Source organism: Vigna radiata, chromosome 2 (genome assembly GCF_000741045.1).
Source record: "Vigna radiata var. radiata cultivar VC1973A chromosome 2, Vradiata_ver6, whole genome shotgun sequence".
NCBI lineage: Eukaryota > Viridiplantae > Streptophyta > Magnoliopsida > Fabales > Fabaceae > Vigna > Vigna radiata.
The window spans coordinates 23,164,167-23,192,062 of NC_028352.1; the positions used below are offsets into that span (position 1 = coordinate 23,164,167).

The window sequence follows — 27,896 nt, forward strand, 5'->3', positions numbered from 1 at the left end:
GGTAGGGTGAAACCCATTGGCAATGGCTTTGCAAAGCAGTAGAGGCCACCACAAGTGCATGACCCGCCATAGCTCGATATTCATTCCAGGTCCGGACGAGTCTAAAACTAAGACCACTTAATCAAACTAAAATCCACAACTTAATATCATTGTCCTTCCATGATTAGCTTGCTTGTATATTTACTTCTTTCTAATTGCTTGTATGNCTATTTTACTATGTTTAATTGTAATTGATTTGTTTTCATTTGAATTCTAGCTTACCCTTGCATGTGTGTTGTCTGTTTTGTTTGTGGTTNTTCCTTCTGCAATGATCATCCAATTATGGATGTGAGCAGAGGTAGGAGAGGCACCTTTGGAGCAGATCTTAGAGGACCCTGATGTTCCAGTCACTGCTGATGTTGTAGAGTAGTGTAGCTCAGTTATTTTGTTGTATATAACTTAGTTTCCTTTACTCTTTTCTTCTTTTGAAAGACTCTATGTCATATGTAGAGCTTTACTATCTTATTTTATTTTGGATGACTGTATATCATATACACTTCATCTGCTATCACTCTTAACTGCTTTACTTTATTACGCATGTTGCATTCCACCTGATATGAAATTATACACATATTTTTGGGATGTTACAAATTCCTCTGCCACTAAATTGAAAATAATGTTTAGATTAAATTTAGACTAAATTATGGATATATTTTTTTCATTCAAATTAAATTTATAAAATAAAAATAAAAAATTTAAAAAGTAATCAATGGACAAGTTTATCTTCACAATTCATCCTTAATGTGTTTGTTTGGAGTGAATTCACTCTTTACGTGAATTTGTGCAGACAATTGTAGGACGAATTTGTGTTTGGTTCCAATGATTTGTAAGCGAGGTAGCATAAGTAATTGCAAGATTTTTTAATCCTCTCCGATGTGCTGTAAATTTTCATTTGTCATACATATCTGTTTGCACATTTGCCATGAAATTGTATCCCATTTAAGATTAACCCATTCAAGTTAGTGACTTGATGGAGTGTGGAGGTGATTTCCATGATGTGTTTAAAAATCACTAAAGATTGAAGATAAATATGGAATCGATTACAGGACCCGGTTCCATCATCCATTAATCATTCAAGTATCTGTGTATGATGTATCTGATTTCATAGTGTGAGTTTGTGACACAACCTCCAATAACCGATTCCAACTTCTTTTACCATAGATTCCATAATTACGAATGTACACCATAAACGAGCCTCGTAATTGATTATCATTGTAACTTATATTCTTTTGCTAGATTCCATGTTTATTTTATCGTGTTTGAAACTTTATCATAGCATATTGCTTTATTAAATTCTATAAGTTTTATTCTTTAAAAAATTGATAAAATTAATAAATAATTTATACTCAAGAAATGTATTAAACTATATATTATATATTTATTTTATCTAATAAGTATGATATGAAAATATTGATTTAAATATAATAAAATTATAACATATTATTAGACTATTTAATAAAATATATAATTTTATATGTGCACATAAATAATACAATTTTTAAAAGTTAATTAAAGTATTGTAATATAATTAAATTCACCTTAATCATAATCCTAACTTACTTAAAAGAGGATTTTGACAGCTATGCCTTTTTTTATGTCTCCAAAGACTTCCTAAAAATAGTTTTTTCAAGGGTAGACTAGGATTGGCTCATTTATGACGGATTAAGTTGAAAACTTTAGGTGTTATACAATTGTGAAGGGTATTTAAGTATTCTCATTGAATTATGAGGTGTAGAAAGAAATTTTATGGTATGCTAAAAGCAATTGCCTTTGAGCAATGATTAAAGTCCATGATTGGAAGCCCAATCTGATTAGAAGAACATCTTAGGAAGTATGAACAATTTTAAACTTAAAATTCATTTCAATTGTACATGAGCATGTTTATGATACTTCATAATTATATTACTACTGTAAATTTATGAGATATAGATATTTTTAGGGAAATTTATGGTGGAAATGATAGTGAAACTATTGATAATGAAGAACAATGGCTAATGAAGAATAATAAAATGTGATTTAAGAATAAGAAACACAATGAGCTATCTATGCAAGTGATACAATAATATTAACATTGTTTTGGTAATTGGTCTTCTATAGCATTTAAGATTTATTTTTTCCATGAATTTGATTTATATTATAGAAAACATGTTATTGATCTCATTAATCAATTATATTTTAATATAATCGACTAATACACATTATGACATTTCCAAATTATCCAAAATAACTGGGATATGATAAACAACTTTTTATCAAATTGTATGCTCCCTTCAACAAAAATTAAAAATAAATCTCTTTTGGCAATATTATTTTACACAATCAAACTAAATCTATATCATATTTAAAATAATCAAGACGAGCTAAAAAAAATAAAAAAATAATTATAAAGTGTTAAGATATCCGAACCTGACTCAATTCGATGGAATTGTATCTTTGGTGGGTCAGTTTCACCGATTTCCCTAAACCAATCATGATTAATTTAATGGTGACGATTCAGAACCGTAAATGATGACGATAAATATGATAATCTCGTTACTCAAACATATTTTTAGTAAGAAGAATAAAAATCGTTCATAATTTTATATTAATTTCAATATTATTTTTATATTTAATTATAACATTATAACAAAAATTTACTTAAAAAATATAAAAAAAAATTGTGAGTACTTAATCATGAATTTATCTTTTAATAAAAACTCAATAAAAAATATTTAAATTTTTCGTTAGAAACTTAACTAAACCTTTTCTTTTTATCGTTAAAAGCCAAGTTGTCTGTACTACTATAAATTTTTAGTATGGAGAATGATATTTTAACAACTTTTTTTTAACAATTTTTTTACAACAGGACACGTGTCCCCATTTTATTGATCTGTTTGAATTTATTCTAAAAATATATTTAAAATGGACCAATCACAAAGTCACAGATATGTGTTGTAAAAAGGTTGTGAAAAATAAAAAAGTTGTTAAAAGAGACTTTTTCATTTTACTATACGATCTTTGTAATGAACAGCTTCTACATAAAACGTGTATTTGGATTCTGAGCACAGTTAGAATTTTATCCTAGAGAAATTTCTAAAAAATAACACTCCAGAATTTATAATACAAGCTACCAAGCTTTGCGTGATTTTCAGGCAGCGATCCTAGAAAGAAGAGGGGAAGTAGAGAATGAAAGAAGTTAAAGGCATGGAAAAGAGAAAGTAGTGATTAACAACTATATAAAGTTCGAGAATTTCTACAATATTAAAACAACGCTGAACAACAAATTTCCAACAATCGATTAAACAAACTAGTCCGCACCATGGCTTACATTTACGTTCCCAAAAGGATAGCACCATCTAAATCCATTGGAAGATTTGTGTTTCAAAGGGTGTGAGAACGAGGGCGATGAGGAAGATGAAGATGAAGAAGAGGAAGGTGACCTAGAAGATGTTGGTGGCGACTCATGATGAGACTTTCTTTGCCCTAAAAGCCTTGGCAGAATGGTTGAGAACATGTTGTTGGGCTTGGAGTTTCTTCCCTTGAGACTGTGTAAGTTTGAAAAATAGGAAGGTGGGGGTGTAAGAGGTGGTAAAGATATGTCAGACAATGGGTGTTTGGGAGTACCAGGTTGTGCCTCCCAGGTGAAAGGAACAGCGACTGAAGTTTCTCTGTAATAGAAGATCCTTGAAGAGGAGTTTGGGGTGGTGGCTTCCTTGGTCATTAGCCTTGACAAGAACTTATCATCCTTTGTTATTCTGAAGGACATTTTGGACGAGTGATTGTTGCCACCCTCACTCAACATTTTGGCGTCGATACACTGAATAAACTCAAACACAAGTGTGTTTGGGAGATTCAGCCATGTTTTTGGTGGATAGTGAATACACTCAAACACAAGTGTTCGTGTGTGTGTGTTGTGTTGGCTTAAACTCAGATCTAAATTCCTCAAGATCTGAGAAGAGAGGCAAAAACAAGGTGTGTGATAGCTATTTTCTAGTAATTTGTGTGTAGACAGACTACGGCAATGTTATGTTTGGTTTGCAGGACCCGACAGTTGGGAAATATAAAATTGAAGTGTTCACGTTACTCAACCATGAAAACAACTAGCTTCTTCTCCTACTCCCTGACAGGATCATTATTTTATTTATAATCATTGTGAATGTACACCTAGTCAAATTTTGAAGTGATGCTAATATGGTGTGTATATATATATATATATAGAAAACTGAGGTATATATATACACACTTTTTATGACTATATTTTTTTTACCAAAGAGGATAACAACTTAAAAAAAAAAGTTACGTATAAATTTTTCTATTCATGGTTATTCCATTACATCGTATAAACAATAAGGAGAAGAAAAACTATATAACCTAAAACATAAGAATGAACTAAAAAAGCTAAATGAACCAACTTCTAATAGAGTATATATATCATTGAGTAATAAAAAAATGACTCAGTTATAACTCTATTAAAAAACTAAATAACAACAAAGTCATATTTTATTACTGCTCAGTTCTCTCTTCTTGTTCTTTTTTCCATACCATATCGTTTGTACTATTAATTGTAAATTATCAATTGATACAAAACCATTTTAACTTATCTGATGCTTTCAAGTTTATATTTTAAATATATAGTTACATCAAATTTAAAAGAAAAGTCTTTCACAATAACTCCATTTATTTTTATTTAAAAGGAAGCATGCATAACATCTTTAAAAAAAATACCAAAGCAGAATGTATTCTTAAAACGCACCCATCATATCTTCATTTAATGCATATAATTTCTTTTATAGGTATAATAAATGTCAGTGTAAAGTATTTGAAAATCAAAATTTTTGAAAGGACGAAATTAATTGCGACTATATTCAATGACTGATATAGAGGGCAGAGACAAACCATAAAACCTTATACGATGGGTAGCTGCACAATTATTTTAGAAAGCATTTGGACCATAGATTTGGAGATGGCGAGGCATGCATTTACAGAGGCATTGATCACCCCGAAATAGTTGATGCGGTTTAAAGGAAGGAGAATCTATGAAAACGGAAACAAGTCAGAGGAAGTGGGGCTGGGACACTCAAGGTACATACATACCTACGTACAGTACACGTAAATGTATAACATTGATGTTTTGGCAAAACCTAAACTATTATATTCACGTTTCCAACATCATTCGTGATTTGAAGAGTTGACATGTAAAGTTAATGAAGATAGGGTTACGGTGAAATACGTCTTGTAGAATTGATGAATAGAGGAAGACGATGATGAGGTGGATGGTAATTAACAGAAAGTGGTTAAATAGACAAAATGCGAGTGTATTGACGTTGTACATATATAGTGTACTGCGATCTGACATGGTCATAAAGGAGTTTCACGGTTTCACACCATGCACAACACAGACATCAGTTTAATGTTATACAGCTGAGATTGCTGTATCTATTTTAATGTTACATTCAAACGTGTCAAATTTTCAGCCTACCTATTCACAAGATACACAGGTTCAAAATTGATTTTAGAAATCTGTTCCTATATTTTTATTTTTCAGAAGCAAGAGAATGAAGGGACCCTCACAGAAGCAAGAATTTGTTTTTCTTCTTCTGCGCGACAAGCATTAATTATGCGCAGCTGGAATATCAAATGTTTACCTCTGAAAATTCCCATGTTACTATTTTGAAGCTGTACTATGCCCAGCATCACCAATTAATGTTAACCTAATCCCATCATATTCAAAATCATAATCAACCAAAGTAGTACTTTTCTTCGTAACTGGATTATTGTTGTTATATTTTGGTATTCCCTTTAACTATTGTGTATTGTTTAATTGAACTCAAACTAAATCAGTTTTTGTTTAGGATATGTTTGGATTGTTTTTAAATAGACATTTCTCTTTTAGCTCGTTCAATGTTTTTTTTAGGACAGATTATAACTTTTATTTTTTTCATAGTTCTAAGTTAGACTAAAAATGAAACGACAAAAAATATATTAAAAAATAAACTTTAAATTCTAAATCAGAGATTGCTAAATTCATACTCATAGAAACAAATAAATTAATAAAGAAAAATATTAAATATAAACAATGAAAAGTATCTTTGGCTTTAGCTAGTAATGTGGAATGACTCACTCGATTTTAGTCCGTAATAAGCATGTTGAAATGGATCCACTCGTAAAAGAAATACTAATTGATTTTGTTGGTCCATCTTGCATGATATTTAATTTTTTAATTTGCAAAAGATAATGCAAAAAAAAGGAGTAATCTTTCGTCATGGATGGATAGGTTCACGAGAATCTTTTAATGTATTGTTTTAGTTTTAAATTTTAATTCTTATAAAGTCTAATGATATACTATATCTTGCAAAAAAACAGATTTAATGACCCAAAATATAAAGAATCTATGAGATTTATAAAACTTTGTCTATCACATAAAAATTGCTGTTGTAAATTTTTGTGAAATTATAATATAAAAATTCGTGTAACAATTCTAAAAATTAATTAATTAAACTAATTATGTTTATAGAAATAATTGACTTAACGTGAATACCTTATATTATTCTAAAAAAAAGAATGAACTTTACATTAAACATAAAGCCATTGAATTCAGTGTTAAATTTCTCTTCTCTATCCAAGTGATAAAGTTCTTTTTAGTTATCCAAATTAAAAGCACCAAATATGACGGTGTTCAATAAATATTAGGAATATAATATTTTAACACTGATATTATTTTGATACTACACACGTGTTAAAATATGGTTGGACGATTTTAATTAAAAAAACTGAAACAAGAACATATTTAGAAAAAAGAAATCAATTTTTTTTTTTAATTTGAAATCGTTCAATCACATTTTTGACATCTGTGTAATGTTAAAATCATGTAAAAAATTTAGTATTAAAATATCATTTTTCTAAATATTATGATATTCATGTCGTTTCCCAACGTCTCAATTTAATTTTAATAGCCATTGCATTGAGTTACATCATGAGACAAGCTGAACAAAATCTCAATACAGTTCTAAACATATTTGAAAATATATTATACCATTAAAGTAAATAATATTTAAATTTGATAAAGGACAAAGGAAGCTTCTTTATCTCCCAATCAACTTCATGCAAATCTAATCAAATTACCAAATATTTATTTTTTGGCCAGCCAACTTCCAACACTGCATGCATTTTCCTTTTCCCCGCTGAAAGAGCTAATCATGATGATGAAGAAGTCATAATTAATAATATCTTTTTTTATTTTGGTATGCACGTTACCTACTTAAATTATTTTCTCTGTCTCGGTAAAACGTGTTTGATTGATGTTTCTCTTACTAAATGGGAAAATATGGTAAACTAATTATTAGAGACTTCTTAAGTGATGATTTATCATCATTGGGTATTAAGATGTGATTCTTTTACACTGTCATGATGAAAATTATTTGGTAGTAAAAGTAACAACTGTATAAGCTGTCACGCATTAATTCATAAAAGTGTAGTTTTATTGACACCGTATTAGTGTTAATAAAAGGATTAAATAGTTTAAGATTTTATGAAAATTGGGCTTGGAAATATTAAAAGGACAGTATAAACACATGGAGGTGATAAAATATCTGTATACCATAATTTTAAGATAAAATTTATTACGAATATATTTTAAATGAATATTTAAAGAATAATTTAATATTTGTTTATTATAGATAGATGGAATAGTATTATTACTTATATCAGTGTTTATTAATTATAAAAAATTAAAATTTATAATTTATTATATTAAATTTAATCAAAATTAAAATTTAGTTTAATTTATATTATATTTATACTATTTTGTGATTTTATTTTGTAAATTTATAAATTATTATTTTTTAAATATTTATAAATAATTATGGATATTCACAAATTTAAAATTTTATAAATAACTTTAAATAAATATCTAGATAATAAAATAGATAACAAATCAAATTTTTTGTCTTAAATAAGATAACGGACAAATATTATTTATAATTGTACCATACGGTCCTTTCAGGCAGTCTTCTTAGGCTCGCATTCTAGATAGTTCTCAGAGGTCGTCTACCGTTTTCTCAATATGTTTATTGAGATCGTCCTCCCATGAACGTCTTTCCATAATCATTCTCTTAGGTTGTCCACCTAGGCTGTGTCAAGCAATAATGACTCATTAAGTCCCTAATACAGATTAAGGTGTGATTGGACCGTCATTACATAACAAAAGGTAAATGTTCATCACAACTAATATAAATAGAAGTTTCAGATACAACTTTAAGATCACTATGCACAATATATACATTACTTATTGTGTCAACCGTTCAGTTATATTACTAACTTGAACATCCAATTCAAGACTTGGACAAGGAAGACTAATGATTATATCAACATTTCTCGATGGATATTTGAACCTCGATTTATTATGCGTGAGTTACCATCCCTTTTAAGAAATTTTAAATAATAAATTTACCACTTTAACGATAACTTTACTGAATAATTACTCTTTATCTATAGTAAGTTGGTTTCGACATTTTTTTTTGGGTAATGAGGTTTCATATTTATGGAGGCAAGAAAAATGGTTACCCGGTAAAACAGAAATGAGAAAAAGATTATTATTTTGAATTTTAAAATAGATCATGTTAGATATGATTTAAAATATTAATGACGTATTAGTTACGTATATTTTTCGAAATCCATATTATTTCAGGAGAACTTTACCTTTATACTTTAAACCAATTATTTTCATTTTATCTTTATCTTATTTTTTTTAGTCTTATCCAAATCTGAACAATAAATACTTCAAAGTGAGTTTTTATCTAGATTAATTCAATTACGGTTCAATATTTTTAAATAGGGTTAAATATGTTTTTAGTCTCTATACTTTCAGGCGATTTTAGTTTTAGTCTCTCTTTCAAACCAAGGTACAATTTAGTCCTTCAATTTTAGAAAATCTAGTTTTAGTCTTTTTTATCAATTTTTTTTTTAACTTTATTTGCTATTTCAAACGCGTTTCTCAGTTAACACTGAAACAAAAATGTGTCAAACAGTGTAAACAATCCAAATACTACAATGAAACGTGCTTGAAATAACAAATAAAGTTAAAAAAAAATTTGATAAAAAGGACTAAAACCAAAGTTTTTTAAAGTTGAAAGATTAAATTGTACTTTAGTTTGAAAGAGGGACTAAAACCAAAATCGCCCCAAAATATATAGAGACTAAAAACATATTTAAAAACATATTTAAGCCTTTTAAATATGTTTTTACCTTGTTAATTAAATCTTTAGACGGAACTATCATAATCGGTTCATGACCTCCGGTTTGTCTTGTTGTAAAATTTTCAAAATTGACTTTGTATGTAATTGATCCACCAAGCGGGATAGACAGACAGTTTGTATAGTACAATTATAAAATAAAATTTATGTCTGAGAAATTATTCAGATTAACTTATATACAATATAATTTTAATTTATTAGAAAGTTATTTAAATTTTTTCTGTTAAAAGTATTTGTTGTTGTTAGAGCAATGACGTGGTTGCATAGATTTAACTTTACCTATGTGCACTGAATCCTGCGTACTATAATTTTAGCATTAAAATCTAAAAACTTTTCTTAAAGCAACAACTTCACTGTAGCCATGGCAATTGGGAATGCTTTTACTGCGTGCGCACTACTGAAACTCATCGTAGCAGTAACCAAAGCGAGTTAGTGGTGGTGGGTCGACCCAAACGTCGTCGTTTCGTTTGGTACCACTTTTCCCTCTAAAAAGTCAATTACAACGCTTTTCTGCGTCAATCACGCTCCCAGTCAATCACCAACACAACGACCTCAGTCTCCTTATGACGTGTCACTTCCTCATTGGCTCTCACTCGCACCAACCAACCACCTTAAAGCGCCCCACCATAAACCATGGTTCTCAGCCCCACCCTATCATTCAACGGAAAAAGGAAAAGGTCCCCCGCAAAAGCGTCCTCTGCAACCCTTTCCCTTTTCCTTTTCCCGTTTGGCTCACCGAGTTGCGACTCGGCCACGCGACATAATCATCACGCCCCTCCTTCCAATTCCATCATCCTCGGATTGCATAAATTCCGCAATGGGTTTTTCGCGGAAGTCCAAGCTTCCACAAAGAAACAACCTTTTCACGTCTGGGTTTTTTCCATGCTTCTTCTCTGAAACCCGCGTTTGCATTCCTACGCTTTTTTTGTTTTCGTCGAAATGGCAGAAACTCGAGATGCCGCCGCCGCCGATGGGGTACCCGGAACGCCCGCCATAAGGGAAGTCAGACCCGAGGCAGGGAACCATGGCGGAATCGGGTCAGGCGGAATTCGGAGAGTGAATTTCCGAGCGGAGATTGACACGTCACCGCCGTTTGGATCGGTTAAAGAAGCCGTGACCCGTTTTGGAGGTAGCGGGCCTTGGATGCCGTTCTTTGTAAGTTTTCTGGATCTGTTTTTCTGCACCTTGACTCTTTTTCAATTTTTCTTTTTAGCAAAATTCTTACTGAGAGTAATCGAAGTGGTTGTATGCTCAAAACTTCAATTCAAAATTATCAATTAAACTACATTACTCGTGCAGTTATTGATATATAAGTCGTGAATAAACCCTTTATCAGCATTTTCTTAAAGAAAAATTAAAATGAATTTTTCTTATTTATAAATCGTTTTTTTTGTATTTTTTTAAAGACAATTTATTACTTATAATATAATTTTATATTGTCCTGAATTTATTTTCTTTTTTCTTCTTAACACTAGGTTGTTGAACATATTTTTTCATTTTTACAAAACATAAATGAAGATGCCTAAGTATTTTTCTGATGTTCAATTCAATTGATAAATTCCTAAATTAATTTTTTAGATTGTAATTCATTGCACTTCAATATGAAGAATTAACAAGAGTCAAGGAGTTCCTAAAACTAATATTCATCATTCATTTTAATCCAAAGTTGCATGTGAGACGTGATTTTAGTGATAATATGAATGTATGTCTAAAGATCAAATTAACAATAAATAATTAAATGCAGGACTTTAAATAACGCCAATACACCTTCAGAACTTTTTTTTGAATGAATTCATTAAAGCTACAAGTTCACCTATGGTTACGCTACAATGCAGATTCAAATTTTGGAGTAAACACTGGGAAATTGTAGTTATACGAAATGCCAAAACTGGCACTCTAATTAAAGAATAATGCAAATAAAAAAACATGTAAGCATTTTGGATATAAGTTCTATTTGTTTTTTCAATGTTAGAAGACAATGAAATGCTTTAAATATTTGGTAGAGAAATTTGGTTGCATGGTTAGTGAATTACTAATTTGCTTTAAGTAGGATAGTTCTTTTTACATTCTTGATACCTGCCCCGTGTGTTAGTTTACTTTCTGATGTAGAAGAAGATTATCATTAGCAGAACAGCATTGAAGATTTTGACATAAAGAAAGTGGAGGAACAGGCAGCGGAGTTGGAAAAGGATTTGATTGTCAAAGAACTTGAAACTCTTGATGTGCTTGAAGAACTGGGAGCTACTAAGAGGATTGTGGAGGACTTGAAGCAGCAACTGCAGAAAGAGGCTATGAAATGTTTTGCATCACGAGATGTAAGTTCATATGAACAAGTTGGAACTCCTGTTATCAAGGAGATGGATAAGGAAAATTGTGGAAACAATGTCAATGATCAAGAACAGATGATGCAAATTCCAAGCCCGTGCTCTATCATGTCATCATCACCTGATATGATCTTAATGGAGTTGAAGCAAGCCAAGTTGAATTTATGCAAAACTATAAATGAACTTGGGGTGATACAGTCCTCTGTTGAGTCTTTGAACAAGAAGATGAAGAAAGAGAAAATGTTTTTGGAAAGGACACGAGAAAAGCTGGCATCGAAGTTTGCAGCAATATCTGCTCTAGAGAGGGTCCAAGAGCAGACAAAATTAAATCCTCCAGCATCTCATGTAGAATGTGCGTCAGGTAACCCTGCTAATACTGTAAGAAATTTCAATTCTGATTCCGGGCAGTGCAATAGAAAGGTTGAGACTAGAAGATCTGAACCTTCAAAGCCCTTAAGTGTGTATGAAGAATATGGATTCAGTGTTAAGACTGCTGAGATGAGGTGGCTCGCTGCTAAAAAGATGGAAGAAGCTGCAAGGGCAGCAGAATCCGTTGCTCTTGCTGAAATCAAGGCTCTATCTAATGCTGAAAGATCTTCAGGATTTGTTCTGCCAGAGCCTGAGAAAGTTAGTTTTTCTTTTGGAGATCGCTCTCCCCTAAACTCCAAGGCTCATATACCAGAGGAGTCAACTTTGAAGAAGGTAATAGATGCAAAGTTTCAAATTGATGAAACAAAAATTTCTAAACTGACTATTTTGAAGAAGTTGGAGGAAGCAACAGAGGAAGTTCTACACAGCAAACAAGTCTTGACAGATGCTTTAAACAGAGTTGAAAGTGCAAACCAAAAGCAATATGCTGCTGAGGAGGCTCTAAGGAGATGGATTCCAGAGGATGATCTCAGGAGGTATAACACTATTTATTGTAACAAGCTTAATCAAGGTGGAATCTGTCAAGATTCTCTAAATGATGTAACCAGGTCAACAACAGCAAACAATGGTCCAAAGCCAACATTAAGACCCACAATTTCTATGAGAGATGTACTTAGCAGAAAGCAGATCCCTGAAGGATATGCTACAACAAGAAAGGAGATGGAAGAGCACACTGAAAGACAAAAGGTGGCGTTGAGTCAAATGCTTCAAGCATTGAGGGAAGATCTAACTCTTCCAACAAAGACTGAGAAAGATGGGAGCAATCAGAAGCAGTTCATGCCACCGAGGAAGAAATTTGGATTCATTCAAATATCACTCCCCCCATTGACAAAACCAAGCAAGAAAAGGGCATAAATTTCAATCTTTAATCCCCATGCATGATTGAATAGCCACTGCTGGTGTATCTTTATGTTCCCATGTCATTCTTTTTTGGTTCATGTGCTTACTTTCATGATATTTATGTAGAGGTTTTTCTGGGTGTCTGATTGTGTAAAATATGTTGTTTGAGTATTGGTTTGTAATTATGTAGCTAGCTTTTATGGAGCTAGTACATTATATTATGTTGCTTGGTTGGATTCATCAGAGTCATGAGGAATTCAAGGTATGAAAGTTGGATCATTATTACTGGAAGTATGTTCTATCACTTGGTTTGTACCAGTATATAAGTTTAATAAATTGTTGATTCAGAAATGTTGAAAAATGCTTTTATTAACTTTGTTTTTAACACGCTAGATTATATTTGTTAAAAGTGTCCGAGAATCTCCGACTAAAGATAAGAGAGGGTTTCTCCTACACCCCTCCAATTTCTCCCTACACCTCCCCAAAATTTTCTATTTTACTAAAACGGCCTTTGATAAAAATGATTTTGCTTTTACCTTTTAACTTTTTATTTTTTTAAATCCTTAGTCCCTTTCCTTCTCTCTTTCTCTTGTCCCCAGCCTTACACTTTCAGATTTTCTCTCCTCTCTTCCTCTTGTCTCTCTTCATCTCCTCTTCAAGTTCAAAGGCTCTGTTTCAGTCTCTTTGTACTTCATTCTTGGGTTTGATTCTCGTTTGTTTGGTTTTCAAATCCAGGTTGATTTGTTGGTAGTGTTTGATGTTGGATTTCTGATTTATATATATATATATATATATATATATATATATATATATATATATATATATATTTATTTGTTTGTTTGTTTTATGACATTTGTCGTGTGTTATTATGAGGGTGTGCTCTTGTGGGACTATGAGGGTGGTTATTTTGTAGGAGAGATTGAAAAAGGTTTCAACCAATATGGTTTAATGGATTTTCAATTCTGTTGATGGATTTCCATATCCATTTTAGGGCTGCAACGGATTTTTCGTATCCGTTCACGTGTTCGAGTTTCACTTCTTTTAATTTTTTTAATTTGTAAATTATCGATTAATTTTTTTTGTAAATTTATTTATTTAGACTTCATAAACATTTTATTTGTAGTTGATTTAATACTATTTTTACATTTATTTTTAAATAATAGAAATTCTTTTCTTATAAAAAATAATTAACAATAGTGGACAATGTCAACAAAAATGGAAATTTATTGGATTTTCAATGGACATTAATATTGTATTTATTGAAGGTCTAATGGATCTTTCATTTTCGTTGATGTCTTTAACAATTTTTTTTAACCATTTACTGAAGGTCAATTATAGAATGAGATGATTGAAGAAGAAGCATGTAGTAATGTTGGGAGAAAACCCCAAAATAATATAAAATTAGGTGAATATAAATCCTATTTGATAAGCTAAGATTGATTTTTTAACTTAATATTAGAGTTATTGCTAAAATTTATTTTTTTAAAAATTTATAGTTTATTAGACTTATTCTTTTTAATATTTTCGACATTTGAGAATGTATGTATTTTAATACACTATGGATATTTATGGATATTTAAGAATGTATATATTTTGATGTAATGGATGCGTTAGAAGTATTTGATTAGAGATAAAACTTAAAATCCATGTAATAAAAGAGTTTTGTATCTTAAATTTAAAGTTGACTTTTTAATAAAAATAATTAAAAAATATTAGACTAAAACCAAAATTTACAAAATTTTGTATTTTCAATAAATATCAATCAACAGTATAGTATTTAATAGTATGACTGGAATGTTCCATGTATCTTTTTATGTTAGCTCCATCGTGTACATTTCAGGTATTCCATACTTTATTTTTTTTGTTTTTACTTTTTAATTTAAAAATGTCATAAGGTTTTCAATTTAATTTCAACCTCAGGATCAATTAGAAACTGTTACTTTATTTTATCTTTTCTATTTTATTTTATTGACAATGACTGAAATGATATATTTGACATAAATTTAAGAAATTAATAAAAATGTACTTGAAACTGAGAAAAAAAAATAAAAGAAAAATAGTGAAAGTTAAGTGCAGAGATTCTTTGGATGCAGAAATACTAAAGATAAATAAATAGAAAGTAATTGTTTTAGATTGTTTAATTTTTTAATAATAACAATAATTATTATTAAATCTTTAATATATTTTAGTTGCGGTAAGATTAGTGAATCTTGATTTTTGTGTTTGTAGTGTTTTAAATCTCAATAAATTTTTAAAATAACTATTTCTATTCGTGATGAAAATGTACAATTTTTTGTTTTAGTTTTCGTAAAATATACTTTTTATATTTATCCTTTTAAATTTCAAAATTCTACTTTAAGTCCGGAATATTCATTTTAAAATTATTACAATACTGTGGTGTCATTTATCATGATTATTAGACCTTTTTATTAACCGAAAATGCTAAACTTTTTTTTTTTGACATAAGCAATTAACTAATGTTATATAATACGAGAAATTAGAAATAGTGATTTTTAATTTTAAAAAGACTAAAAATGAATCTTTTTATAAGGATCAAACTTAAAATTTTCTTATTTTATAAATATTAAAAATGTATTTGAGTTTTATTATGAAAACTCTTCTATTTTCTTTTAATTATTTTTATTATAGAAAAAAAAAACCCTTCTTAGTCCATAATCAATTATGTTATACTAATTAAAAAGATGGAATTCACAAATTTTTAAAAACTTTAATTGTTGATTTTACTACTTAGTTATTTTACTTTAAGTTGTCTTAACCATTCAATCATCAAAATTTTAATTTTTCAGCATTTATAATGGAGTGGAGATTCTGATGAAAAATATATAGAAAATAGGGGGAAATAAAAAATAACGAAAAGATAAAATAATAAATCATAGTTTGTTTTGTGTCTGTCATTTGTGGTGAATGGAATGCGCCAAATATAATAAAGTTAAGCGGTAATTGAGAAATAAATTATATAAAAAGGAATAATAGAAAAATAAATAATATTAAAGCAATTGGGTAATGATAGCAATGAAAATAGTTGCTTTTGCTTCCTTATCCAGTGAATAAGTGGGAGCACGTGAGGTGTCACGTGAGTAGAAAAGCAGGAAGCAAAGGAAAATCGAGGAGGGTGATGCAAAATCGAGAGGCGGAAGGTGGCTTAGGATCAGAATTTAAAACATTTAAGATTTGGATTGGGAACAGACACAAATGAAATAAAGACTGAAACAAAACATCATCGTCGTCATTTTCTTCCCCTCTCGTCTGCTTCCGTAACATTAACGTTGCTCTCGTTTATCCCAAAACCATGGACTTCACCACTTTCGCAAATTCCATGACTTCTACTCATGCAATTCCTCCCACACACCCTTATCGCCTTCAACCCTCTGTTTTTCCTCCCCCACTCCCAGTATGCGATTTTCTCTCCCTCTCTCTCTCTCTCTCTCTCTCTCTCTATATATATATATATATATATATCTACGTATATTCACGTATGTATTTAATTTTATTTCGTTTATGTGGATTTTTATTTTTCTTTTGTAATTTTCAGAATTTAAAGCGTTCGGGTTTGGTTAAGAATCGGCTAATTGCTCGTTGCAGTTCTAAGTCTGATGAATTTGGCTCTGTGAATGGGTTGCAATTCACACCCAATAAGCTTTTTGTGGAAGAGGTATCGATTCTACTAATTTTCCTCTTAATTCTCAAGTGTTCAAAATTCATCTTATCCATTTTTGTCTCCCAATGTTCTACACCTAATCGAGATTCAGGGTTTTTCTTTACGTCTGGCTAGCACTTCGGGCACCGGTTAAAAAGTGTTTTATGATTTTGGATATAGGGTGTGTTTAAGAGGAATTTATTTCGGCCTCTGAAAGTGGTTTTCCGTTCCTGTAAACTTAATTTATTAGGTTTCGCACAGAAGTTAAAAAGAAGGAGTTTATTTAGGTTATCTGTAAAGCGTATGAATGCGCTATTATTTTACAAGAGTATTGTTATAAGGGTTTATGTGAAAGAGCATACGTGCAACTTAATTGGTCTGATATTATGACATAAACACTTGTTCAAGAGTTTAAAAGCGCTTATTAAAATAGCTTATGATCTGTCTGTAGAATGTTTATCATATTTCAATAAGCGCTCTAATGACTTAGAAAGTATCGTACAGCTTATATAAAAACAATTTATCCCAATTTCCTCTGAGACAGTTCTAACAACTTAAGCATAGTTGCTTATATGATAAGCATGTATTCAATATGCCCTTGATGTTTACGTACGTGCCTAAGCACTCACTATCCATAAGCTCTTGTTGGAACAGTGAGTTTATCAATCTAAAGTGATTGTAACTCTTCTAATTCATTGTTTCCTTCCAGGCTATTGGAGCTGAATATGGGGAAGGCTTTGAGACTTTTAGGGCAGATGGACCATTAAAAGTTGATGTGGTAAGGAATTTTTTGTCATCATAGAAATTTCTAGTTTTTCTTCAGAGTTTACTTCATTGCCTCTTTGTTCTTATGTGATGCTAGTATACTGTAATTTATGACTGAAGGTTGACAATTCTATTTGAAAATAGGACTATTTGAATGAGAAATTGCAAGATGGCTTTCTTCACCGCATACGCTATGCAATGAAGCCAGATGAAGCTTATGGTCTAATTTTCTCTTGGGACAATGTGGTGGTAAGTACTTTTAACTCAAATTTGTATGTTTTATTATAATTTTTTCTTTTCTTCTCCTTTTTCGGGTTAGAATAAACGATTGTAGAACGTTATCTTTACTTTAGTATTTTCTTTTCATGTTTTAAAGTGTTAAATAATGCTAGTTAGTTTATGAAATTTATTGTAATTACGCTGAAGATATGTATTTACTAATGTTCTGGTTGGTAATTGCATGTGGGAATGACTGCTATGACCAAGTTTTGGGAAAAATAGTGCAGGACCTTACACTCACTTAATATCATGCAACCAGTTCATTTAAATCAATTCCCTGATAAATGCATGCACTTCATTTCAGGCTGGTACACGAGCTGTAAAAAGGAAGGCATGGGAGCAGCTGGCCTTTGAAGAAGGTATGTTAATTGTTATACCTCATTACTTTGGGGCTTTAGATGGGATAATCTTCAAAGATGCATGGTCTTTTAGATGGAAGGTATAAAATAGAAACAAAAGGACAGGTTCTCCATTAAAGAATGGAGCAACTCATAACAAAACTATAATAAATAATCATTCCTTTCTTTAAGTTTAGATATTCAGTTGATATATGTCTATTTGGGAACACAAATTAGTAGCAAGAAAAGGAATATCTTTTAAATTAGAATTTTACATTATCAACTCATCAATTGTTGTTTATAATGTCTCCTCTTCATTATTGGTAGATGGTAATGGTAAGTTTGGAAGATTGTTGCAAAACTTTTTGAAAAACGACAGTGGTGTAACATTCCCTGGCAGCCATTATATTTGACACCCTTTTTAAGAATTAAAGAAAACTAAAATTAGCTATAGTTTCCATGCTTCTGTTACACCAACAGGGCAACCAACGCCCCTAACCTTTATCTCTTTTGTGAAAGAACTCTCATTCTTCTCCAACAGTGTCTCCGGTGGTGCTCACTATCCATTGTTTTCTCTGTTTGCAGCTTTGTAGCCTCAACTTTTTCTGTTGTTTTCTTTATGCAAGACCCATGTTCACTTTTTATTAAATATTTAAGATGCCTTGTAGTTGAAATATAACTTAGTCCTCGGCATTCTTGTTTCTTTCCTTGACCTATTTATTACTCTTCACCTACAGTTCACTGTTTTGAATTTCATATACCAGCCTGTAGCATCCAACCGCAAAAATGCTATAGCAATATAGTGTATATCGGGATAGTTTTTTTTTTTTTTTTTTTTAAATTTTATGATTTATTTAACGTATACTACATACACACACACAAAGATAGATATATAGGGACATTTTTTGAGGCAACACATAGTACCTTCTCTGCGCCACTTTAGCACACTCAACCTTATCCGTTGTTTTCTTTGTACAACACCTATATTCACTTTTCATTGAATGTTTAATATGTCTTGTAGTTGAAATATGACTGTCTTTTGAATTTTGTTTTACTTATTTTGCTGTTACATGTATGTTTTGCTTTAGAGACCTATGGCTTTATATTTTTAATTATGAATATGTCATGAATTCTGAGTATTTATATACATATAAATATTCACTTGGTCCTTTTACCTACACAGTCTTTATGCTTTAGTCCCTATACTTAAAATGACTCATTTAGTCTTTTTGAATTAGTTTTTAATTGGTTTTAGTCCCCGCCGTTTAGAATTACATGGACTAAAATAGATTAAAAAGTGCATGTGTTGGACTAGAAAGTGCATGTGTAAGGACTAACATAAGTAGTTTCTAGGTGTATGGCTAAAATGTAAAGATTGTGCTGGTAATGAGTAATTAAACCTAAACAACTCATAATAATAGTCATCCTGCTATGGACTATCCCACCATAGCGTTTTCTGGATTGACTTCTGCATGCTATTGTCTGATATTGATAACTGTGATTATCTTATGTAGGAAAGGATATTCCGGAAGAAGGTGATATGCACAAATTACTGTTTTATACAGGTGCTGATTATGTGTTGCATAAGGTTAGTTTGCCTTTTTCTTTTGGTTTGTTGGTTTACACAGGCTTTCAATTATGAAGGTATGCTTTCTTAGGGATAGCATCATCATTAAAAGCCTAAAACTTTGTTCTGAACATTTTTCTTTGCTGATTATCCTCTCTTCATTTGCAGTTTTTTCTATCAGATAATGCAGAAAATGAGCTGAATAGGCTAAAGTTGAGGTTTTCTCAGATATATTATGATAATCTTCTCAGAGTAAGTTGCCTTGATTAATTGTAATGGCTTTCGCCGTGGGTTCTGCTGGCTAAAACCTGACATTTCTTGCTTGTAACTTTGTTCAGCTTGCAAAACCAATAGATGGCCTCGAAGACTGGTTGGAAGCAGTTTATACAGCTCGTATCCCCTGTGCTGTGGTTTCAAGCCTTGATAGAAGAAATATGTTAGAGGTTTTGGAGCGAATGGGGCTCAGCAAGTATTTCCAGGTTGGTTTTAAGAAGACTTTACAAGAAATCAAATTTTGCCCTGTTCCTCCAATTGAAAAAAGTCAGCGGTATGTATAACTAATTTTGCTTGAAATAGGGTTATACGGGAAGACTGCCGGGTCTTATTTCTCTCAGGATACCATGGACAATTATAAATACTATGTAGCTTGTTTAGTTGGGGGGTTGGTTTCGACTGCAATTTGACTCATGGTCAATAGATATAGAAAAAAACTGTTCACATTCTTTGGTTAAGAAAACAAGGAGCTTGTTTTTGCTGCAATGCATGCTCTAGATCCATTACAGGGAGGACAAATGCTATTAAGACATTATTATTGGGTAAAATCCATGTTGGTTGCAATCCGTATTGTTCCTTCACTTCTATGTAGTGGAACTTACGTGACTGTTAACCCGATCATAGTGTTGTGCTAACTTTTCTCTCAAAGGGAATTAGGGATACAAAATGACTTTCCCCTTCATTTTTGTGGGGAACCCCAATTTGATAACTTGGCCTTATGGCTATATTTTGACCTATTTTATGTAGTAGATATAGTATGTAATATTATGAATAACTCAGACATGATTAAAACTTTTCCACTTGCTGATTGCCTCACTTTATTTGCAGGCAATTGTGACAGAGGAGGATGGAATGGAGTCAATAGCTCATAGATTTCTTTCTGCTGCTGTCAAGGTACAGATTATCCATATGATTCAATTTTGATGAAATGATTCTGCCTTGAAACTATTACTATTCTATTACTATATATACTATGGTTTTTTAACATTTCCTACATGTATAATTACACTCAGGCAAGTTTCCATCTCCATCTCTACTAATATGTAAATACCAGAAACTTGTGAAATCTACTATGTATGGCAAAACATGGACATGAAACTGGAGTTATATTCCTTCTATGTAAAGTTGAGTTTTTTTTTTTTTCTGTAGTTTGAAGTTGAGGGATATTACATAGGGGGTAAAGATGCAGAGACAGGATAAACATTGATTTGAATCCAAATTCCATTGATTTTCTTCACAGATGTAGGCCGAGTGGTATTTTAGTTTTAAAAGGTTGAAACGTATAGTGCCTCTGCTGTAATTTTTGTGGGGTGATATCTTGTCTGTTATTTTTCTTTTGTTTACATTAAGATCCTGAAATCATCTCAGTAGAACATGAAAAATTCTGGAATCATCGTTGCTAATCGTGTGGACCCAGATATTGCTCACAATAAACGCTAAAGGTCCAAAGTGCAAATAAATATGGGAGTGTGTAGATGTAGCTTTGCTATTATATTTAGAATTGTTTAAGTTCCCCGGATAATATCCTGTAAGTCTTTCATAAAATTCTCATTCTTATGACAATATTATGCTAGCTTTTGACCTGTTTGCCTATGCCCTGCAGTTGGATCGTAAGCCTTCCAAGTGTGTGGTTTTTGAAGATGATCCTAGAGGAGTAACTGCGGCGCACAACTGTACAATGATGGCTGTAGCATTAATTGGAGCTCATCCTGCGTGAGTAATTCACATTTATGCATATAATAACATAAGATGTGGGTGCGAAAATAAGATTTGATGAAACGTTTAGGAAATGCACATTTCGGATTTAGTGGTTTTCATGTGCAAACACCATTTCTCATGTACACAAGTACATGGAAGTCAGTAGAACTTCAACATGGTATATTTGATTTTGTGTCATCCTGGGAGGGATGATGACATTAATGCATCATACTTCGCTTCATTGAACTGAAATAGTAATTTCCAATCAGTTATAGTCTTCAGCAATTTAAAAATTTTCTGATGAAATTATTCATGTGAAATTTAGAAACTGATGATGTTGAAAACCTGCAGGTATGATTTGGGTCAGGCTGATCTTACCGTTGCTAACTTCAGTGAACTTTCTGTGATCAACTTGCGAAGACTATTTGCCAACAAGGGTTCTTCATTTATGGACCTGCAGAAGCAGATCATAGAGAAAACTCCTCCCAAAAGGAAACTTACAATAGATACCATTTTTTAATACATTTTCCTCCCTTTGCTAAATTTCCTTGTAATTAAATAGTTATGAGCTCGTAATTTTTTTATATCCAATAAAATTGCAATCAGTTCGATCTGATTTCATCCCTATGTTTTATTTCAATTTAATTTTGTTTTCACTTATTGGCCTTATCTTTTTGGTGTGAAAATCATAGGAAGTGGACAACCTAGTAATGTGGGCACAATATTTCCCTACTACTACTATCTTTGGAATCAAGAACAATTGGTCACAACTTCCTCAGCATAAGAATAGAGGGGATTCAGCTAACAAGAAATTAGACACTTAAATAATTTGGATTAGCCGCATCAAATCCTAGTTAAAAAACATTGTTAGAAAGATAATGATGAAGACAACTTCCATTTTGTTGTTTCTTGATATAAACCAAAGTTCCAAATTCATCCTAAGTAAATCTTCCAAACTTGAACTTCCATGTTACAAAATCTTTCAGACTTTGCTCAGTTTTCAATAACCTATTTACTTCTAAATTTGTATACTGAATTATTGTAGTCCCTGAATATTTTATAAAAATAACGATTTGATGGTTTTACGTATTAACAACAGGCGAAAGTAAATTTAGTTAATTTAAAAAAATAGAACTGAAAGCAATTCAAAATGTAATGAACAATATAAAGTTAAAAACTATCAATTGTATATGTTTTTTTTTTTTTTTTTACTTCAAAAACAGGGAGAAAAGATGACATTAAGCTAATTTCATGTAAAGAGAGTACGAGTTGTAGTAATCTTCTTGAGATGTATCTAATTTCCATGAGTAAAAAGAAGCAAATTTCATATTTAATAATGGTTCAATTTTTTCCACGAATTTTTAACTTATTTTTTATGCACCATGAATATCCTTATAGGAGATTATCCCTGTACCAATCTTTGTTTCAAGTATTTAATGCAAATGGATAAGTACAACTCAAACTCGAAACCACTAACAGAATACTCCTCCTATATTATATGATCCATGTGTCTTTTTCCTTGTATATTTTAATATAACATCCTGAATCGATGTAAAATTATATATTTTACTTATACTTAGGTCTAAAAGTTACTTAGTTATATTTTAAGAAAATTAAAGACTTTTTTTTTTTTAATAAAAGTACTCTCATATGATTTTCAATTATCCTCCAATTTAAAAGTCCTAAACTTTAATAAAAAATTATATTTATCGATTCATTCAACATCTACTCTATTTTTATATTCGCCCCTTTAATATACGATGTGTAATTCTATTTCTCCATTATTTTGCAATGGAAGTTTTCAGATTTTACAAAATCTTTAATTTCAGTGTAATATTTAATTTTATATACATTTACTTTTAATTGTTATCCAACTCAAGGATTAAAGTAATTAATTAAAGTATACAACAAATAAAAATTTGCAAATTAAAAATTAAAAGTTAAAACCATTTAGACGTTCCTATTTTCGTAAGATATTAGTCCTTATAAGTGCTAATTTCAAACAAATTAGTCCCTGCCGTTAAAAATGGTTAACGGTGTTAAAATTATGCAGAGGTGAGTAGATGACGTGGTTAAAATTCTCCTTTTGAGGTGTTAAAATTGTGCTGAGGTGTTAAAATTTCAACACCTTTGCACAATTTTAACACCTCTGCACAATTTTAACACCTAAAAAGTAAAATTTTAACCACGTCATCTACCCATCTCTGCACAATTTTAACACCGTTAACGATTTTTAACGGCAGGGGCTAATTTGTTTGAAATTAACATTTATAAGGACTCAATTAGGAAGGTTTAAAATAAAAGAATCAAATTAGGAATACCTTACGAAAATAGGGACGTCTAAATGGTTTTAACCAAAATTAAACAAAAAGTTAAATTTTTTTTCTAATACAAAAGCGCCTATTATAAATTAAAGGAAAACAAAATTAGAATTTATCCTTTTTTTTTGCTTTTTATTTTGTTAGGTAATTGTATGTGTTTATTTACATTTTATTGCAAAGAAGTTGATAGCATAGGTGGAAGCAGAGGGCGTGTACTGTCAGAAAATTCCATGGTGAAGTTGGTGACATGGCAAAAGCGCAACAAATTGGGGATTGCAATTGGTGAATCAAGTCTCCATTGCTCATCTCATTCATTTTCTTATCTTTCCATTCTTCCCAAACCATATCACATCCTTCAAACTTCAATTTCTCTGACACAACTTTTCAGCTCCACTTCACTCTGCAATTCAATTCAAAAATGTTGTGCGTCAACACCGCCTTCACTTCTTTCATACCCAGAAAACCAACTTCTGTTTTTCCCTCCAAATCAACCACCCCAATTTCCTGCACCCTCCAAGGTATTATTTTTATTACCATCCACTTATTAGGGTTTTCATTTTCAGGGCATTTATTGTGCAATTTCAGTGTTCTTCTCGACATTTTCAGCTCTCCACCAAGACCCAGATAACACATAGTTGTCCTTTAACTTTTGCCCCCAAATTGAATACTGCCGATTTCTTTTTAGTTATAATTTAATAGCCCTGAACTCGTAGTTGACGATTTTCATTCCTTCTATTTTGCTATGAACTTATTACCATTGTTATTACTTTTTCAATTCCGTGTGAAAATTTAGTCGTCATTTCTGGTCAAAGCTCCAAACCGATTCTTTCAGATTAATGAATTTTGTTTATGAGTTCTGGAAATCTTGTGCAGGAACCGTTGCTGAACCAAAATCTACAGCTGCTGCTGAACCACTTTTGCTTAATGCAGTTCGTGGGGTAGAAGTTGAAAGACCACCGGTTTGGCTCATGAGGCAAGCAGGGAGGTACATGAAGGCAGGTTCATGCAGCTATTTGTGATTTATGGCTTACCTAAAACTTAATCGAAGGTTTAGGGCATCCTAGTTTGGAATTTGGTGTCATAAATTTCTGTATATTGTGAAATTGCATGGGCAGTGGTGTTATGTTGACTTAGAGAAAATTTGTACAAACTAACTTTTGTTTAAATTAATTTAAGGTTACCCGTAGCTGATTCATTTTTTCTTCTTATTTTTTTCTTGTAATAAGTCCTTATGGATAAGTTTATCCAAACAAGCAGGTGTAAAAGGGTGTGTTTTTGTTAACTCTGTCATTTTTTAGTTACACGCCTCCTCTGAAACTAAACATAGCTAGCGGGTTTTTTACATTTTCCAAAGTTTATCTGTATGTCAGAAAATTTCTGGACTTTTTTATGATGACCTTAGCCCAAGAATTTGTTTGAATTGTTTATGATCCATGGTTATCTGCTTCAATTGTAAATTTAAGTCCAACAACTATCGTGATTTAAATGCCACTAAATCTAAAACCAGTTGGGTTCTTGTTCTTCATGAATTGAGTTTGGTGAGTATGTCTTTGCAAAAAATAAATCTAATTTGCCAATTTTCATCAAGCAGAGTTACCAAACCATCTGTGAGAAATATCCTTCATTCCGTGAAAGATCTGAAAATGTCGATCTTGTGGTGGAAATTTCCCTACAACCATGGCATGTTTTCAAGCCCGATGGAGTAAGATAACACTCTGGCACTCATTATATATCTGTTATCACATTTTTTATGTATTGATTGTGATTTTGTTGCCATTAATAATTTGCCGGGCGCTGATTCTGTAACAGGTGATTTTATTCTCAGACATTCTTACCCCACTTTCTGGAATGAACATACCCTTTGATATTGTGAAGGGTAAGGGTCCTGTTATATTTGATCCTATTCACACAGATGCCCAGGTCAATCAAGTGAGAGAGTTTGTTCCTGAAGAATCAGTTCCATACGTTGGTGAAGCACTGACAATATTGAGGAAAGAGGTCTGACTGGTTCTATGTTCTGTTGCATTTCTGCTTTTGTTCGTTTTACACCCCACTTCCTTTTTATACCTGAAGTATGCATGTTTTGTCGAATACCATAAGACAGTAAATTCTGTATATTTTGTGATTAAAAGGGAATTCTCTGTATTTTAAGGATGTTAATTGGTTGGGGGCTGTAATAACATGGAATGATGGAGAAAGGTGATTAGGCATACGTCATGTGGTACTAGGGGGAACATATAATATTGAAACTCAGAATTATATATTTTATTGAACTGTCTACCATGTTGGTGGTATTAATATACTGGGTTAATCTTCATTTTCCGTTTGCATTATAAAGTTGTTGTTTTATGTATTCGCAAATAACGGAGCTTCATGGAGACCCAAATATCTTGTTATTGTTTCTTTATCATTATTGTGTGTCCTATTGGTGTATTATGCTCCAACGGTTTCCTATATCATTGAATGCAGAACTGTTGATTGCAGGTGAATGATACAGCTGCAGTTCTTGGTTTTGTTGGGGCACCGTTCACTCTGGCATCATATGTGGTTGAAGGTGGTTCATCTAAAAACTTCTCAAAAATAAAAAGATTGGCTTTCTCTGAGTCCAAGGTAATCTTCACCCATCTTCTGCCCTTATCATTCAAGCTCACTAAAGTTGTTGCCCATGGAAACTCACTCACATTCTTATGTTTTAAATCCGTTTTTTTCAGCATTTTGTATCCTGAAATATACTGATCAATCCAGATAATTAACAAATCCTTAAGTTGGTCATTAGTTAGAAAATTAGTTCTGGTTGAAATGGAAGAAATTAGTACGGTTCATTTTACCATATTTGTTTAGGTTTTTCTTCAACTATATTTTGTGTGTACATTTCCAAAATGAATTTTGTTCATTACGATTAAAAACAATTCTTAATACTACCTAAGAGGGTAATTAGTCGATAATGAAATTTGCACTATTTCGTTATCTCGTTTCACTATAAAACAGTGATTTCTCCACAGATCCTGCACTCTTTACTGCAAAAGTTTACAACGTCAATGACAAGATACATTCAATACCAAGCTGATAATGGAGCTCAAGCTGTTCAGATCTTTGATTCATGGGCAACAGAACTTAGTCCAGTGGATTTTGAAGAATTCAGTTTGCCTTACTTGAAGCAGATTATCGATGCTGTGAAGAAAAGCCATCCAAATCTCCCTTTGATCCTGTATGCTAGTGGATCTGGGGGCTTGCTTGAAAGACTAGCCTTGACAGGGGTGGACGTAATTAGCTTGGATTGGACAGTTGATATGGCTGATGGTAGGAGGCGACTGGGACCAAATATAGCTGTCCAAGGAAATGTGGACCCTGGTGTTCTTTTTGGTTCCAAAGAGTTCATCACTGATAGGATAAATGATACTGTGAAAAAAGCAGGTAGAGGGAAACATATCTTGAATCTTGGTCATGGAATTAAAGTAGGTACGCCTGAGGAGAATGTTGCACATTTTTTTGAGGTTGCTAAATCACTCCGATACTAACAAGCCAACTATGATTAATTATTATTATTATTATTATTTTTGTTTCTCTTCACCATGTCTGTTTGGTTTTGATTCTCTACTGAACTTTTTCAGAATAAAATTACATATCCCGTATTTTCTAATTGAAAGAAAGTCCCTCGGTTAATCTGTCATCTAATTATGAATAGAAGCCAGGGACATGAACAATAATGTATGTACATTGCTTAATACTTTACAGAGTTAGACCAACACAAACAAAATGACATTTAAATAAATAAAACCTATCAGTTAATTCATTAAATTGTTTTACTTTAAGAGTACTGTATCTTCTTAAAGCATTTGATTGTTGTATAAAAAATAATAACGAAGAACCAAAAATACGGTTGTCCAAAGTAGTGCAATTGAACCATCTAAACATGCACAATGTGAGAACTAAAGGCTGGTTCGGCCCCAAGCAAATAAGTTCAACGCTGGTTCATGGGTTTTCATAATCAAGTAAAAATAGGGAGCAGCATGTGGTGCAAGCGTGTTTCTTCTTGCGCCCCATCCACTTTCTATCTCACCCTTTCAAACCCGATTTTGCATTCTGGAACACACTAGATCGGAAATTGTTTTCCCTAAGACATTCATCCCACTCC

The 27,896-nt window shown here is 31.7% G+C and overlaps 4 protein-coding genes across 5 annotated transcripts; 3 read left to right on the forward strand and 1 right to left on the reverse strand.

Annotated features, from left to right (window-relative positions):
• Positions 1 to 3,225: 3,225 nt before the first annotated feature.
• LOC106755783 lies at positions 3,226 to 4,166 on the reverse strand. The gene has a single exon (XM_014637997.2). The coding sequence runs from the start codon at positions 3,818 to 3,820 to the stop codon at positions 3,326 to 3,328; it is 495 nt and encodes a 164-aa protein (XP_014493483.1). The 5' UTR covers positions 3,821 to 4,166; the 3' UTR covers positions 3,226 to 3,325.
• Positions 4,167 to 9,719: 5,553 nt separating this feature from the next.
• Positions 9,720 to 13,003, forward strand: LOC106756592 (WEB family protein At2g40480). 2 transcript variants are annotated; one of them, XM_014639077.2, is made up of 2 exons: positions 9,720 to 10,424; positions 11,396 to 13,003. In XM_014639077.2, the coding sequence occupies exons 1-2, from the start codon at positions 10,209 to 10,211 to the stop codon at positions 12,875 to 12,877; spliced, it is 1,698 nt and encodes a 565-aa protein (XP_014494563.1). In that variant the 5' UTR covers positions 9,720 to 10,208; the 3' UTR covers positions 12,878 to 13,003. The 2 variants fall into 2 exon arrangements, with proteins under 2 accessions (XP_014494563.1, XP_014494564.1); XM_014639078.2 differs by having other exon boundaries at positions 9,721 to 10,424; positions 11,399 to 13,003.
• Positions 13,004 to 16,172: 3,169 nt separating this feature from the next.
• On the forward strand, positions 16,173 to 22,067 carry LOC106776273 (5-amino-6-(5-phospho-D-ribitylamino)uracil phosphatase, chloroplastic). The gene is made up of 11 exons (XM_014663675.2): positions 16,173 to 16,274; positions 16,416 to 16,535; positions 17,230 to 17,298; positions 17,430 to 17,534; positions 17,869 to 17,923; positions 19,417 to 19,490; positions 19,638 to 19,721; positions 19,808 to 19,948; positions 20,571 to 20,636; positions 21,346 to 21,455; positions 21,792 to 22,067. Exons 1-11 carry the CDS (start codon positions 16,173 to 16,175, stop codon positions 21,958 to 21,960), a joined length of 1,095 nt encoding a protein of 364 aa, XP_014519161.1. The 3' UTR covers positions 21,961 to 22,067.
• Positions 22,068 to 24,014: 1,947 nt separating this feature from the next.
• On the forward strand, positions 24,015 to 27,331 carry LOC106756601 (uroporphyrinogen decarboxylase). The gene is made up of 6 exons (XM_014639090.2): positions 24,015 to 24,279; positions 24,635 to 24,756; positions 25,353 to 25,463; positions 25,571 to 25,759; positions 26,246 to 26,371; positions 26,764 to 27,331. Exons 1-6 carry the CDS (start codon positions 24,180 to 24,182, stop codon positions 27,277 to 27,279), a joined length of 1,164 nt encoding a protein of 387 aa, XP_014494576.1. The 5' UTR covers positions 24,015 to 24,179; the 3' UTR covers positions 27,280 to 27,331.
• The last annotated feature ends 565 nt before the right edge of the window (positions 27,332 to 27,896 follow it).